This window comes from Syngnathoides biaculeatus, chromosome 15, assembly GCF_019802595.1.
Source record: "Syngnathoides biaculeatus isolate LvHL_M chromosome 15, ASM1980259v1, whole genome shotgun sequence".
Lineage (NCBI taxonomy): Eukaryota > Metazoa > Chordata > Actinopteri > Syngnathiformes > Syngnathidae > Syngnathoides > Syngnathoides biaculeatus.
Window position 1 is genome coordinate 19,735,144 of NC_084654.1, and position 14,714 is coordinate 19,749,857.

The 14,714-nt window shown below is 41.9% G+C and overlaps 2 protein-coding genes across 5 annotated transcripts in view; both read left to right on the forward strand.

Moving 5' to 3' along the window:
• The window catches only part of dph6 (diphthamine biosynthesis 6), a 217,914-nt gene extending 207,495 nt beyond the window's left edge, over positions 1-10,419 (forward strand). For all 4 annotated transcript variants that reach the window (XM_061843082.1, XM_061843081.1, XM_061843080.1 and 1 more), the window contains 2 exons: positions 2,499-2,886; positions 6,763-10,419. In XM_061843082.1, coding sequence (XP_061699066.1) covers positions 2,499-2,886; positions 6,763-6,881 — 507 coding nt within the window. In that variant the 3' untranslated portion in view covers positions 6,882-10,419. The remainder of the gene's footprint in view (positions 1-2,498; positions 2,887-6,762) is intronic.
• Positions 10,420-13,354: 2,935 nt separating this feature from the next.
• The window catches only part of aqr (aquarius intron-binding spliceosomal factor), a 64,497-nt gene continuing 63,137 nt past the window's right edge, over positions 13,355-14,714 (forward strand). The window contains exons 1-4 of the mRNA XM_061843886.1: positions 13,355-13,472; positions 13,854-13,961; positions 14,513-14,569; positions 14,653-14,693. Coding sequence (XP_061699870.1) covers positions 13,869-13,961; positions 14,513-14,569; positions 14,653-14,693 — 191 coding nt within the window. The 5' untranslated portion in view covers positions 13,355-13,472; positions 13,854-13,868. The remainder of the gene's footprint in view (positions 13,473-13,853; positions 13,962-14,512; positions 14,570-14,652; positions 14,694-14,714) is intronic.

A 14,714-nucleotide genomic window follows, 5' to 3' on the forward strand; every position in this document is an offset into this window, starting at 1 on the left:
ATTAATTAAGAGTTTGAGAAAGTTTAGTCCGAAGGTGACCGATTGGATCGTGTAAGGACAAAGAATTTCTCACCGTCGTCCTCTGCTGCTCTCGTCGATTATTTCTTTCGTGCGTGTGTGTGTGTGTGTATGTGCCGGAGCAAGCATCCAAGTAAAAAAAACGAGAGTAACCTGTTATTATTCCACACTTACAGAGTGCCGTGTAAGTGGATGAAAATTGATCCAGCAAATTGAAAAGGGGGTTAAGTGTTTTCACCCTATCGACTTTGGCTGAAATGGCGCTTATATAAAACCCTCATTTCTGTCCCATTAGCGGGTGATGCCAGCGCCAAGTATTATTAAAGGGGGGCGCGCCAAAGACTTTTTTTTTTGTTTGGGCTAATGGCCGCCGGCTCTGTCGGGGTAGAAAAGTGCTAAAAAAAAAAAGTTAGGCCGCAGAACGATTCTGGCGGAGAGGTGAAAAGTCGACGCGAGTAGGACCTGTCATGTTAGCATTTTGTTTATGGTGGCTGAAAGCATTATGGATCCGTCGGCAGTTGTTTGCACACTATCATTACCGGGGGGTCACCTCACAATCTGCGGGTAATGGACGGCCTGTCACAGCTGTCACGTAAAGACGAGAGGGTCTTGGCCGTATGTGTGTGGTCCAATTTTACGCGCGTGTGTGTGTGTGGTCTTGTTTACGCTGATACAACCAAGAATCATATTTGCTTGCAATCATGTTTTTTTTTGTGAAGAGATCATTTTGGTAACGAAACATGTGCAATACTCAACACGCCAGACATGCTTTTTTTTTTTTTTTTTAATGAATGCACTTTGCTCTTTTGAATGCTGCAGCTACTAGCATAATATTAGTGGTAGTAGTTGTCAGGGATGAGAATTATGCGGTGATGCGGCGCTAGCGTTAGGGCCGCATTAGCATTTCTTCTTCTTAATGCTAGCGCCGGCCTAGCGTTAATCTCTTTCTGTGTACCGAGGCTTATAACCAGGTGCGCTCTGTAGGCCGGGAATTACGTTAAATCAATATTTGAGCCAGATTTTGCGAAATTCTGACTTTTTTCAGCTGAAAATATCATTGTTTTGGGGGGGAGGGCACAGCTTGACGCGGGGCGAGGGTGTGCTCAAGTCCGGCCGACAGCATCTATCGGGAACGCTCGTCGTGAAATTAGTCACAGCTGTGATAGTGGAAAACGGCATTGCTACCTGTTTACGGCATTGCTATCTGTTTGCATTAAATTTGGTGTTTATAATAACAACAGCATTCCGATTTCCGGCACCATTTTGTTTTTTTCATTGGTATTTTCACGCTGATGTTAACATTTTATAGGGAAGCATTCTTTTTACGACAGCATAGATATAACTTACAGACATATGTACACATATGTTATCAAGCGGTCTGCGCGTTTTCTAGTATGGCGAAAGTCTTGGAGCGAAAAGATGAAAATCATGCTTGGGAAATTGATAAAAACCATGGGGTAAAAAAGTTTAACCGTGCAGATGGGAACAAAAACGGCATCAACATTTCTAACCAAACACATACAAAAAGTGGACGTTCCCGGCAAGGCGCTGTGCACTCTGTGTTCCGACAGGAGCAAAAAATATCCAGGAGCATATCCAAACCAGGAAACACAACACTAAGTTTGACATAAATTTCTCAAATATTAGTTAATTGTCAACTGTTAATACGATTAGGCCTATGTGTAGCACTAGGCCTGTAGATCACGCATTTTATCCCTCTCTTTTATATTTCATGATCTCTCCCTCTCTCTCTCTCTCTCTCTTTCTCTCTCTCTCTCTCTCTCTATATATATATAGAGAGAGAGAGAGAGAGAGAGAAACAAATTGTGTAATTATTTCTGAAGTATAACTTGTAAGTGCAGTAGGCTGTTTGATATAAATTTCACTCAGTCTACATTTTTATGTCTAACGTTTGGCAAAATTGTTTTGGTTGTTTGGACTCATATTTTGAGTTTTCAAAATATTATGATTGCCCTGCATACACTGTTAGAAGTAACCAGAGGTCACCATTTAACAGTGTGTTTTGTTAAAACTATTCGTGCCCAAAGGGGCGGCGCACACCCCTTTGATCCCCCCCCAAAGCTGTTTTTTCCAAATTGGTCATTCTCATCCCTGTATGATGAAAGACTGCTAACATAATGCTAAAACCCAATCCAAAACAGCATAGATGAGCGATAGAAACTCAAATTGATGCGGTAATGATTTTAGAAAGTAATATTTGATTTACTGAAATTTTAAAATAGTTTTTCGTGTCGAAAGTGTAGAAAAACTACGGGCTCTACACCTTGATTCACATCTGCACCAAATCCTGGTGGCACTTATCTTTCTAATGTTACCTTTAATGTCAAAATATTGTATAGAATATTGCTTCTACACTTAATAAATGATTTTTGATGCTGATAATTCAGCGCAGTAACAAAATGTAGTATTTTATATTGTGCATCATTGGTCAAATTGCGTCCCATCTTTCTGCGCGACAGGATCTACTTGTTGGGCCTGACGGCAACCCTCCTCCATCATTAGTGGTGGTGGTCGTACCCGCTTTACCTAAAAGTGCTGCTGTTGAGCTCCACGTCACCGCCATCCAGGATGACCCCAGCCAAAGGACTTCCTGTCACATGACCACAACGTTGCGGCACAGCCGCATTGAGTGCCACGTTCTAACATCTGCCGACCGAAGCGCCGCCTCGCTGTCCCTACGCTTGGCGGTGATCGATCCTGCGGTCACCGAGGACGCGCGGGAGGTCACGGCTGCGATCTGCTCGGCGTTTGAAAAAGCCCTGGAGAAGACGGAGGCTGAGCTGGTGCCGCTGTGCGCCCGGGTGTTCTACAAGTGCCATCATATGCTGGCGAAGCAAGTCACTGAAGGTCTGTGCACGCAGAAATCAAGTCATACTTCCAAATGAGATCAAATTGATTTTCCTGTAGACTTTTTCCATCTACAGTGATGCCTCGGTTCTCGACCACAAGCCACAAGCCGTTGCGGAAAACGGTTCGAGAAGTGATTTGTTCGAAAACCGAATCGATGTTTCCCATTGCAATGAATGGAAAAAGAAATAATGCGTTCCAAGCCGAAAAAATTGGGCTTTTTATATCTTTTTTTTTTTTTGCTTTCCCTGATAATTAACTGGATAGTAAAAATACATGTATAGTTTAAATACTTTACATAATAAAATAAATTATGAAATATATTTATTTTTTGCTTTAAATGTACGCTTTAGTAGTAGAGTACGCTAGGCTGGGTGTGCATTGCCCGTATCTGTTGCGACTCGGCCCCCGGCATTGTAAACTTTTTTTAATTAACAAAAGTGCGGAATAACTAAACAAGCAACTTGGCTTCTTTGGAGCCATGATTGGGGTTAATACGGTAGCCGGTACCAGGACACGTCTGTGTACAGAGGCTGCGTTATACAGAATAACAAAAGTGCGCTGGTTGTACCGCGCAATGCCATTTCTTGTGTTCGATGTCTTTTGGGGTGTTGCAATAGACGAGGGCTCAGCAACCTTTTTGAGGCCGAGGGCTACTTCGTGAGCACCGATCGCATGAAGGGCTACGTGACCTGTTTAATTTTTCATTTTAGACCCAGTTCATTACACATACATAAAATATTTTGGTTTTAATTTATTCTAGTAAATGACATTCCAGGTATTTTAACATTTTAATTCACGTAAGCAAGTCAGATTCAGAATTTAAAGCACAAATAATCGTAACAATTTGTGGCCTATGGTATTTTTAGAACATACCTCGCGGGCGCCTTATATGGTCCTCGCGGGCTACCATTCACCCGCGGGCACCGTGTTGGTGACCCCTGCAAAAGACAATAACAAAACGCGTCGTGGGTAGGTCAACTGCTTGTGCCGCGGGCGATGTTATTTCCAGGATTTTTTCAGGGGCATTTGAATAGACAATAACAAAACGCGTCTTGGGTGGGTCAGCTGCATGCGCCGCGCGCATTATGTTATTTCCGGGTTTTGTCGGGGGCGTTCAAGTACCGATTTTCGACGGTGTGGGAATTCACAACAAAGCCTGTCGTGGGTCATCTGGTCTGGCCGCGCGCAATATGTTATTTACGGGTTTTGTCGGGGGCATTCGAGTTCCGATTTTCGTTCGAAAACAGAAGCTAAAAAATCTTGACGTTTTCGTTTGAAAACGGGGACGTTAGACTTAGGCTTCACTGTATTCTCATCCCTTTTTTTTTTTACCCATAGCAGCCTTTCTGGTGTTAATGTTATTTACACTAATATAAACATAGTTTTCACGAGCAAATGTAAAACCAGGCATCAGCCAAAAAGTGCTATTTTCCAAGTTGTGTATCTGATCTAGATGTAAAAACCTGAAAACACGTGTTATACTCGAACCCAAATGTTTTCAGAAAAAAAAAAACAAGCTTCTGGCATCACAGTTCCAATACTTTTGGAGGCGTGTAAATATGGATTACCGTGTTACTGGTTAACTGGAGCAAATTCAACACTTTGATAATGCCGCGTTCTTGCAACCCTGACTCATCACGGAGGAGCTGGAATTGTCTCGCACGCACAAGAAGCAAAGCCCGCTGTGCCCCAAAGCTCACCCTTGGGCGTCTTCATGGGTCACAGCTCGCTCTCATTGGGGCGATGAATCCGAAAAGTCAAAAGGGGGAAAAAAGTAACACCCCTGGCGTCGGCGCTCCCGGTTTCACGAGGTGCAGCTGTCAGAGCGCGGGCGACGTAAAATGTGACCCCCACCCCCGCGTCCCCTTTTTCCATTATTTGCGTGACGGTTCACAGCTGATAGACGTGACATATGCTCCGAATGAAACCTTTAAAGATCTTGTCTCAACTTGTTACTTACGATCCAAAAGCCCTTCCCGTCTCCAAAATGGAGCCCTCGTTTAACTTTTTGCAGCGAAGGGCAGAAGTATGACTTGTGTGACATTTTTGGGGCCAATTAAACGTAAATCATGCATATTTTACTGAAATAATCAATAGTGGGGAGTAGATTTTTAAGATATCTGTACTTAAGTATTTTAATTATGACTCTTAAGTATCTGTTCTTCCCACGGCAGTCACGGTGTGGAGAAGAAACCCAGTTGTGCACGCAGCCAACCTGACAGTACGTAATCGGGCGGAACAAAACTTGGACGCCCGTAAGGGTGACGAGAAGCGAAGAACTTTTTCCAATTCTGGAAAGAGGACATATAAAAAAAAAATGAATCGTAAAGAGGTCTTTCGGCGCCCCCTCGGCGTTTTTACTCATCGGCCGCCTCGAGTGAACAATGTTCACTGGGTCAACACTTGCTATAATCGCCAGTTCATTTGACTAATTTGATCCATTTGGGAGTCAGCCTAGCACAACTAAAAACTCGCTTGCCTCCGGGCTTTGACCACTCCTTTAAAAGCCCAATGAGCCCCGAAGGTATCGGCTATTAATCACGATAATCCTCCAGTCGCACGGCGGCCTTAACGAGAAGTGCTCGCGGGGTTCTCTTGGGTCACGTGCGCCGTTACTCACATGACATTCGCAGCGTTAGGTGAACATCGCAAACGGCTCAATCCAAACAATTTTTAAACACCGGTGCCATCATCCTCTTTTGACAACTATACATCAAAACTAAGCAAAATCTGGAACTGTAATTCTCACGTCGTAGATGCTAATTTTCCCCCAGACATTAAATAATTCATAACTGAGCCCATTTAAACTACCGTAGATCCCGGCCTTTTTAAGCCTCACCGAGTACATTTGTAAAGGAAATACCATTTGGTACATACGTACGCCGCAGCTGTGTAAAAGCTGCAAGTGCCCACATTGAAACACGAGATATTTACAGAGAAAGACGGTAAGCTAGCGCTGACGCTACCAGGGCCGGTAAATATCGCTGAGACACGCTAATAACACAGTAGCAACACGCTAGCACAGCGCTAACACTAGCGCAGCGCTAACAAGGCCTGTTGATATCACTGAGACATGCCAGTAACACAGCAACAACATGCTAGCACAGCGCTAACGCTAGCACAGCGCTACCAGGGCCAGTAAAAGTTACTTCCTCGGCACGTATATTCCATCGGTCTCATTCTTACCTTTTCCCCTTAAGTTTTCCCTTGCGGCCATTAGGAAAAAATGCAGTAATTAGCCGCTTCACGGCATGAACCGCAGGGTTGAAAGCGTGTGAAAAAAGTCACGGCTTGTAGGCCGGAAATTACGGTATGTTGCTCACCAAAACAGAAGACGATCGCTTACTATTCGCAGCAGGGCCCGCTCGCGATCTTTTGGGGTTAATCGTATGATTACTTCGGTGTTTGTGCCCAAGTGGCCTAGCCTTACTTACTTACTTTGCGTGTCTCCTTTTTGAAAGAAATGAGCCAACCGTGAGACAGGCACACTTGTGACCAATTAGCGTCACGGCTCGGGACCGGACGGTAATCCCAGCGGGCCGCCGCTAAATAGACGGGCTGTCATCGAGACGTTGGCTGCGTCAATTCTCATATGTCCGCTTTCCATCTGTAGTCCGGCAACACGCACACGGATGACAACAACTGTCTCCAATAAAGACAGAACCCCCCCCACCCCCCCCCCACCCCGCCTGTTCACACACGTCGGCTTGTCTGTATGTGGAATTTAATCCTTTCTAACATATGTCGACATTGCAATGAATGTAAAGAGGGTTTAAGAATATCAATAATTTGTGACTAGCTCCCCCGTCGTAGGGTTTAAGTCCAGCCCTGTTTGGGAGCGACGCTCTAATGTCACCCTCCTTCCTCCACCAGGACTTGAAGATTCTTTGAAAAATCTCCTGGGGGACTCCAGTCCTTCCGTGGCTCTGGTTCCAGTCCTGGCCTTGCCCGGTTCCAACATCCTCCACCTGTCCTGTTGGCTGAGCTTCTAGAACAAACCCTTGGGCCATGCACAATACCGGAGTTTGGCTATCAGGTTTTGTTGATGGATTTACACAAGTATGGGATTGGTGTTAAGGTCTTGAAATACTGTTGGCCCAGAAGTATTGGAGCAGTGACTGAGTTTTAAGGTTGTTTGCCTTCATACTTTGGAATCAAACTACAGGGTCAACATGACCCGATTATGGGCGGAATATTCACTAATATACTTGCCAGAATTACGAATATGAACATTTTTAAAGTTGATTGCCTTTCCTATGTGATACATTCTCCCCCTTGCTCTCCTCTCTCTTCTTTTTGTCATTGTAAATATTTTTTTGGATGAAAAAAAACCCAAAGTATTTTGTTTGTCATTACTCTGTGAATAACAGATCTTCTACATTTTGTGCCTTGGTTCTAAAACCCAACACCTGACAGACTCGGCCCCTGTAATGCCTCTCCCCCTAATGCACTGTACCAGCTTCACTTTCCAGCACCCTGAAAGCCAGGATTGAATATACCGTCAATTCCCGAACTACAGAGCGCACCTGGTTATAAGCCTCACCCGGTACATTTGTCAAGGAAATACCATTTGGTACCTACGTACGTACGCACGCCGCAACTGTGTAAAAGCCGCAAGTGCCCACATTGAAACCCACATTTTAACACGAGATATTTACAAAGAAACACGGTACACAGAGTTTAACGCTAGCGGCAATGTGCTAACGCTAGCACTGCGCTAACAGTGCCAGTTAAAAAAAAAAACATACCGGTAAAAATCACTGAGACACGGCAGTAACACGCGACCGCAGCGCTAACAGGGCCGGACCGGTAAAAGTCACTTCCCCGCCACATATATTCCACCAGTCTCAGTCTTACCTTTTCTGCTCGAGTGGCCCCTTGCGGCCATTAGAAAAAAATGCCCAAATTAGCCGCATCACTGGATAAGCAGCAGAGTTGAATGCGTGTGAAAAACGTCGTGGGTTATAGGCCGGAAATTGCAGTACAAATTTGGATAATAGTGTTGGGAACATGATTGTTGATTTGTGTAAAATAAAATATAGCATAACCACATTTTTCACTTGTATCATGTTTCGTCCTGTAAGCAAAAGAAGGGCTTTTTTGTAATAACTTTATGTTCAAACCAGTGGGAAAAGGCACCAGGCTAGTACCTGTTCGTTATCTTAGCAACCAATGGCGAATGTGGACACGCTTGCACCAGGGCCCACATCGTCCTTTTGCCGCCCTGTGGTGGACGCCACAAAAATCCAATGTAGTGCGCAAACGGCTTTGTAACCTACTTTTGATGGTTTTCAATCACCAAATTCTCTTGAGGAACCTGTCTTCTGTTTTTTTGGGTGAAAAACAACAATTTGTTATTATTGTGCTCAGGACAAAGCAAAACAGTATTGCTTCGACGCCATCCGGTGGAAACTTGTTGACAAAAAAAAAAAACATTTGAAGTGCGTTAAGGAGCTTCAATTAGACAAAAGTATCTCTTTGCTTCCATCTGTGGCAATTAATACAACAATTTACTTTAACTAAAATTGCAGAGATGGCCAAAAATGGCTATATCGAAAATGTAGTCGGATCAAATAAAGGCTTTTTGGCCATTCCGGAACAAATCCCAGCGCGAAAGACGAAGGTTCTACCAAAGGAATCCTCTATGACAGGGGTTTCAAACTCATTTTTCCCGCGGGGCACATTGTGGTTCCGGTTTCCCTCAGAGCACCGTTATGTATGTGAAACAATACAAATATGTAATCGTCTCATCGTATTTACATCATCAATTTATGGTCTCCTTTTGGAATCAGAAATCAACGCTGATGTGTGTTTCAACCGTTCGTGTTTGGTAACACAAAAATGCTTGTAATAGCTCAACTTGATCATTTATGATGCGTGACAATTTGACATGTTTGTGCAGAATTTTACGAGAATAATTGAAATTGACACTCTCGATTTGGCTTCGCGGGCCACATGACATCATGAGGTGGGCCCTCAGGCTTTAACTTTGACACCAGTGCTCTATGACTTTGTTCACTTAGCACACTTGCTAGCTAACACCTATAAACCCATATACTGTAGACGTCGTAAAGCAACAGATTTACTTTGCGTTCTACCAGCTTGTGTCTGTCGGGGTGAGTGTGTGTCTCCCTCTCGTGCTCCGCGGGACTGGAGGTGTGTTATTATTGTGTAATAGGCAATCAGCAGCAGGCACCCGAAAAGATTAAGCCTCTTTATGTTTTCCATTGATTCTAAGGCGGCCTGGTTAATAGGAGAGGGACTTCAGCTCACACTGCTGCAGGCAAGGAATTAAGCCCGTGTGTGTCTGTGTGTACGTGCGTGCAGAGAAAATAACACTATTAACGCTCCTGGAACATTTCTTTTCTCAAAGATCATGAACCGTATTGATGAACCCGAGTTGGAATTCATCTTCACTCCGCCAATTCTATCCCCGACGCGCCCGAGACGGCGGCGGGAATCGGGCCCGCGTATCGATCCTGGACCCCGCCTCGCCGTTGTTTTGATTGTCGCGATCAAAAATTGAACAATGGAGGCAGCCAACGGAGCCTGGAGATTTTTCTTTTATTGCGGGTTGAACAACGCAAACAAGCAATTCTTTATGAGCGAGCGAGGGTAATGTTCTATGAGCGTGTAGCTGTTTATTATTAAAGGGGTGTGTGTCTAGAAATAGATTTTCTTATTATTGATACGACCATCAAATCATCCTTTCATCATCTACACAAACTCGATCAATGTGGACAATCTCAGGATGTTACAATTTCTTAATGGGATTTAGAATGGATTATTTTTTTTTTTTTTTAAATTTCAGTAAAATTATGACGGTGGAGTTTGTTGCTCGTTTCTATGCATTTATTATCGCTATCCAACGTTATCGTTCGTAAACTCGCTGGCCAGCGTACTGAGGACAAATGATTGTTTCCACATTTGTCGCCATGATGGACGGTGTCTAAAGTTTGACTTGGCTATCAATGATTAGTATTATCGAGTTAGCATAAGCTGTTTTTTTTTTTTGGGGGGGGGTGTAGCATCATCAGGTTAGAATTATTTAGTTATTGTCACCTGGTTATGATTAATATCAGCCAGTTCGTGTCATCTAGTTTGCATGAATGATTCAAATCATATGGTTAGCATCACTAATTAGCATGATCCGGTTAGCATTAGCCAGTCTGTGTCATCTGGTTAACAATTATTAGGTGTTGTTGATGGGATTTACAATACAAAGTTTAAAAAAAAAAAAAAGCTTTTATTGAAAATGATGATGGCAATGGATGTCCCTTCATTCTTTTGCTCCAACTCGATATTCGGTCAAAAAACACGCTTTTATCGTCACTATGAACAGTCTCGGAGCTTCTTTGAGTTGTCTGTGGGATTTACGAAGTTAACCCTTTGAAAGAAAACGTTGATGGCAGTGGAGTTGAGTATTTATCGATATGCGTTCATTCTTGTTATCCTGTCATTTTGGATGCATGTACTGTTAAATATGATATTGTCTTCTAATATTACATTAATAAACTCTGGAACCTGTAAAGTTGAATAAAAATGTCACTGACAATTGGGTTATTTTGTTGTATGCATCAATTCTTGCCACCTGACGTTATATTTTGTTAAGATTGTCGCAGCATTTGCAAGCACTCTCAAGTTGTCTACTGCTTTGACACTCCTGCCTTCCTTGATCGATCTCACGTGTACCGACTCCTGCCTGCCCGCTGATCTGCTCTCTACGCCCGACGTCCTGATTACCGCTGCTTTACCTGACTGCCTGCCCGATCCCCAACCTTGGATTAATAAACGTTTTTCCCGAATTACCTCTGCGTCTCCCGTGTACACCTGCATTTGGGTCCACCCTCCGTTTCATTTGGGTCCACCCTCCGTTCCGATGGGTCGTGACAGAAATGTTGATGGCAAATTCTCTGCGGGATTTTCGGTGGAAACGATAATCATATGTCCAAGGGATGAAACTGTCGAAAGCTATGGAAAATTGTCCAAGGGATTTAAAATGGCCCGGCACGGTGGATCAGCTAGTAAAGCGTTGCCCTCACAGTTCTGAGGTCCCAGGTTCAATCCCGGATCCACCTGTGTGGAGTTTGCATGTTCTCCCCGTGCCTGCGTGGGTTTTCTCCGGGCACTCCGGTTTCCTCCCACATCCCAAAAACCTGTGACATTAATTTGACACTTAAAATTGCCCCTAGGTGTGATTGTGAGTGCAACTGTCTGTCTCCATGTGCCCTGTGATTGGCTGGCAACCAGTTCAGGGTGTACCCCGCCTCCTGCCCGTTGACTGGAATAGGGTCCATCACTCCCCGCGACCCTTATGAGGATAAGCGGCTACGAAAATGGTTTGATAACTGGGGAATCTGTAAAAAAAAAACATCATTGACAATTAAGTTATTCGTCGTATGCATCAATTCTTGCTATCTCATGTTAGATTTTGCAAAGATGGTCAAGATTGTCACGCCACGAGATTCACAGTGAAAACGTTGATGGCAAATTCTCTGTGGGATTTTCCATGGAAACGATATTAAAATGTCCACGGGATGAAAATGTCAAAAGGTGGTTGGACATTCTTTCAGGATTTTCAATGGTAAAGTCTAAATTGTCACTTGTTGTTTTTTTTTTTTTTTTTTTTTTTTGTTAACAGTTTATGCAGTTTTCTATGGCGACAATGGAAAATTGTCTCAGTGATTTAAAATGGAAAAGATGGTGGACGTCAAAATGTCAATGGGATTTTCTTTTTAGAAGCCAATCGAAAATTATCTACGGGTTTTTCAATTGAACGTTGATGGCAAATTGTCAATGGGGCGATATTTGTTTTGCTGTCAGACTCATTAATATTAGCCGCTTTTGCTAGTGTGAGGATAGGCTTAGTGTTCTTACCCTTGCCGGTAAACACAACAAAATAAACACAAGGCGGTGTTTTCCTGTAAACCGTAAGCCTACCACTTGTGGAATGTTTCCGTAAATATTTGTTTTTCCATACAGATGCCAACAAAAGCCACAAGGACGAAATCATGCCCATCGCGGCCGCGCCGACGTGATCTTCCGCGACAGACGCTCTTTGTGTCCAGCCTCGCAAAATGACTAAAGACAGGGTGACATTTGCTTTTCTCGTGCGTCCGTTTTCTGCCAGGCTGTGACCGCTCCGCGTACAAAAGTGGCTTTTTTTTTTTTTTTTTTGGGTGACCAACATTGTTGTCCTTTGTGTACCGCCTCGCACCAAGCAGCCTGCGGCTCTTGTCATTTTGGCCTTGCACATGGACTTAACTGTGTGCTTTTTCCTTCAGGCCAAGCAGGCCGATGATGTGTTTATGTGGGCCGCGTGTGTGTGGATGTGTGGATTCCTCCACTGCCTCCTATATACAGTTAAGGGAGTTTTGGGGGTGACCTCACACCTCCTGACATCTTTTGGTTTTGTTTGTTTTGTTTTCATAATGGCTTTTGTATTTTGAAAGCCTAAATTGTGTTGAGGTCAAAGGCTCGCCTCTCAACTCAAAACTGGTCCTACAATAAGTCTATTGGATGGTATGTGTCTCCCTCTGCTGTCCAAAATAAGTAATTCACACCCACCCACAAAAAAAAGATGGATTCACCCGAGCAATATTTTTACATTAAACTTGTTTCCCCCCTCAAAACATTTTCCATGAGCGAATTTAGTCTTTATATTTTGTTTTACAATGTATATTATTACATCTTATTAAACATATTTTTGCTTGTATATATTTTGGTTAAAATATACATCCAGTAATTTTTTTTTAATCAATCAGTTTTTATTTGCAAGCATTTTTTTCTATATGTAATTTCTAGTTTTTATGAACAATAGCATTTGGTTCGTCGAATTACAGTACAATATATAATTACAGTATAAATGAATGCATTTAGTATATTTGATCATACATATATATATATATATATGTTTGGACAAGCTCCCCTACTGGAAAAATAAATTTGCATTTAATAAACTAATCAAACAAAGTATCATATGTAAATGAGTTTTTATTAGTATTATTTTAAATGTAATATACATTTAATTGAATCAATGTACATTTCCACTGATTAAAAATATAGTCAAATATAGTCATTGAGTCATGAATCAGATTAGCAGCATTGTTTTCAAAAACAACAAATGTGCTGCACACCACCAACGCAATGGAAGCAAAATTCAATTTTATATTATTTTTGATGATTCCTTTCCATTATTTTGTATTATTTTATTGGTATTTATTTGCAATGCAGTATAATATGCAGTAAGTGCTGTGGAGACTTGCTGTGTTTAAAGAATGTTTATTCAAATGTTGATTAAAATGAATACAGCAAATAATTATATTATGATTTACTCGTCATGTTTTGTTCGCTTTTTGTTTTGTCCCAAACAACACTTACTTATTAGTTTAAAGTTGAGGAAAAAAAATTTACGTCCTGTATTTTTACCCTAGGAACCTTTGTTCTCGGACGTTCTGTTTTCCCATCGGAATTCATTTTTTCCAGGACATTAACCGGAAGCGCGTTCACTCGGCGTGTTGTGTACATTCGTAATTCAACCGCGTACACGGTTGATCCTCATCCATGCTGAAAGGAAAGGAAAGGTTTGTTATACTCTTTATAATTAATTTTTAATTCAAATATAGTTCTCATAAGATAGTAGCGCCTTGCTAACATAAGGAGAAATTGTCATACACATTGTTTTAGCCCGGCAAAGTATCAATTCGCAGTCGTCTTATTTCAAGACTATTGTGCTAATATTCTTGAGTTTATGACTAAAATAACATTCAAAAGCATTTCATTGATATATTGCTAAAGCTCCTCTGCCTTAAAAGGTACCAATATGCTCAGCACTTTCTAGCTTTGCTCTTAGAGGTTTTCCGAGTTGCTCATACCGATGCTGTACTTGATTTATTTCGGTTTTTCGCGTAATAGTGTGTATAATAATAAAAGCTCAATGTCAATGTGATCTATTTTGCTAACAGTTGGCGTCGAAAATAATGCTCGGGACAACCACGACGGAGAAGGAAAGCCCGGCTAAAAAGGTTGCGGCGCCGTCTGTGTCGCAGATTAATGCCGAATATGTCACGCAGGTAACCGTAAACGCAGATCTTTAATGTGGTCACCCAAGAAAACACAAGTTTAAGGAAGGAAATCATGATTTTAGAAAGCTACCAAAATGTTCTTGCTCTTTACGGAATTCGCCCCAAATTTTACATTTTTTTCCTCAATTTTGTTGTGTTGAATATTCCATGTAGTTTGCTTGTTTCTATATTTTTCTCATGTAAAACAAACAAAATGACGCATAGTATTTGCAATAGTTGTCGATGTTTGCCACAGTCCCTTATTTTGTATTTTGATCTTACACAGATTTCAGAAATTAAATTTTGACATTAACATTTCCCCCCCAAAAATAAAACATCTCCATCAATTTCCCACTGCTGACAGAATTTGGGAACTTTTTAAAACATTGTTTTCCACCATGTAAATTTATTAATATTGGGGGGGGAGTGTTTTCCTTTAGTATGTAGAATTATATTTTTATGTTTTGTGCCAACATTCAATAAATTACACTACACAAAACAATTCCTACCTGTAAAAATATGTTAACATATTACTATTTTTTTTAAATGCTTTGTTTCAGCTGGCTAACAAATATTGGGCCCCTCATGCAAAAAACAAATTGCCGTTTGACCCAAAGGTGAGTTTGTGTGCATGCTCTCAATTTGATGACAACAACAAATAAAATAAGATAATTAAAAATGTTCCCTTCTTGGTATTCAGGTGATGGAGGATATTTATGAAAAGGAGATTCTCATGTCCAAGTAAGTACTTTTTAAAATTGA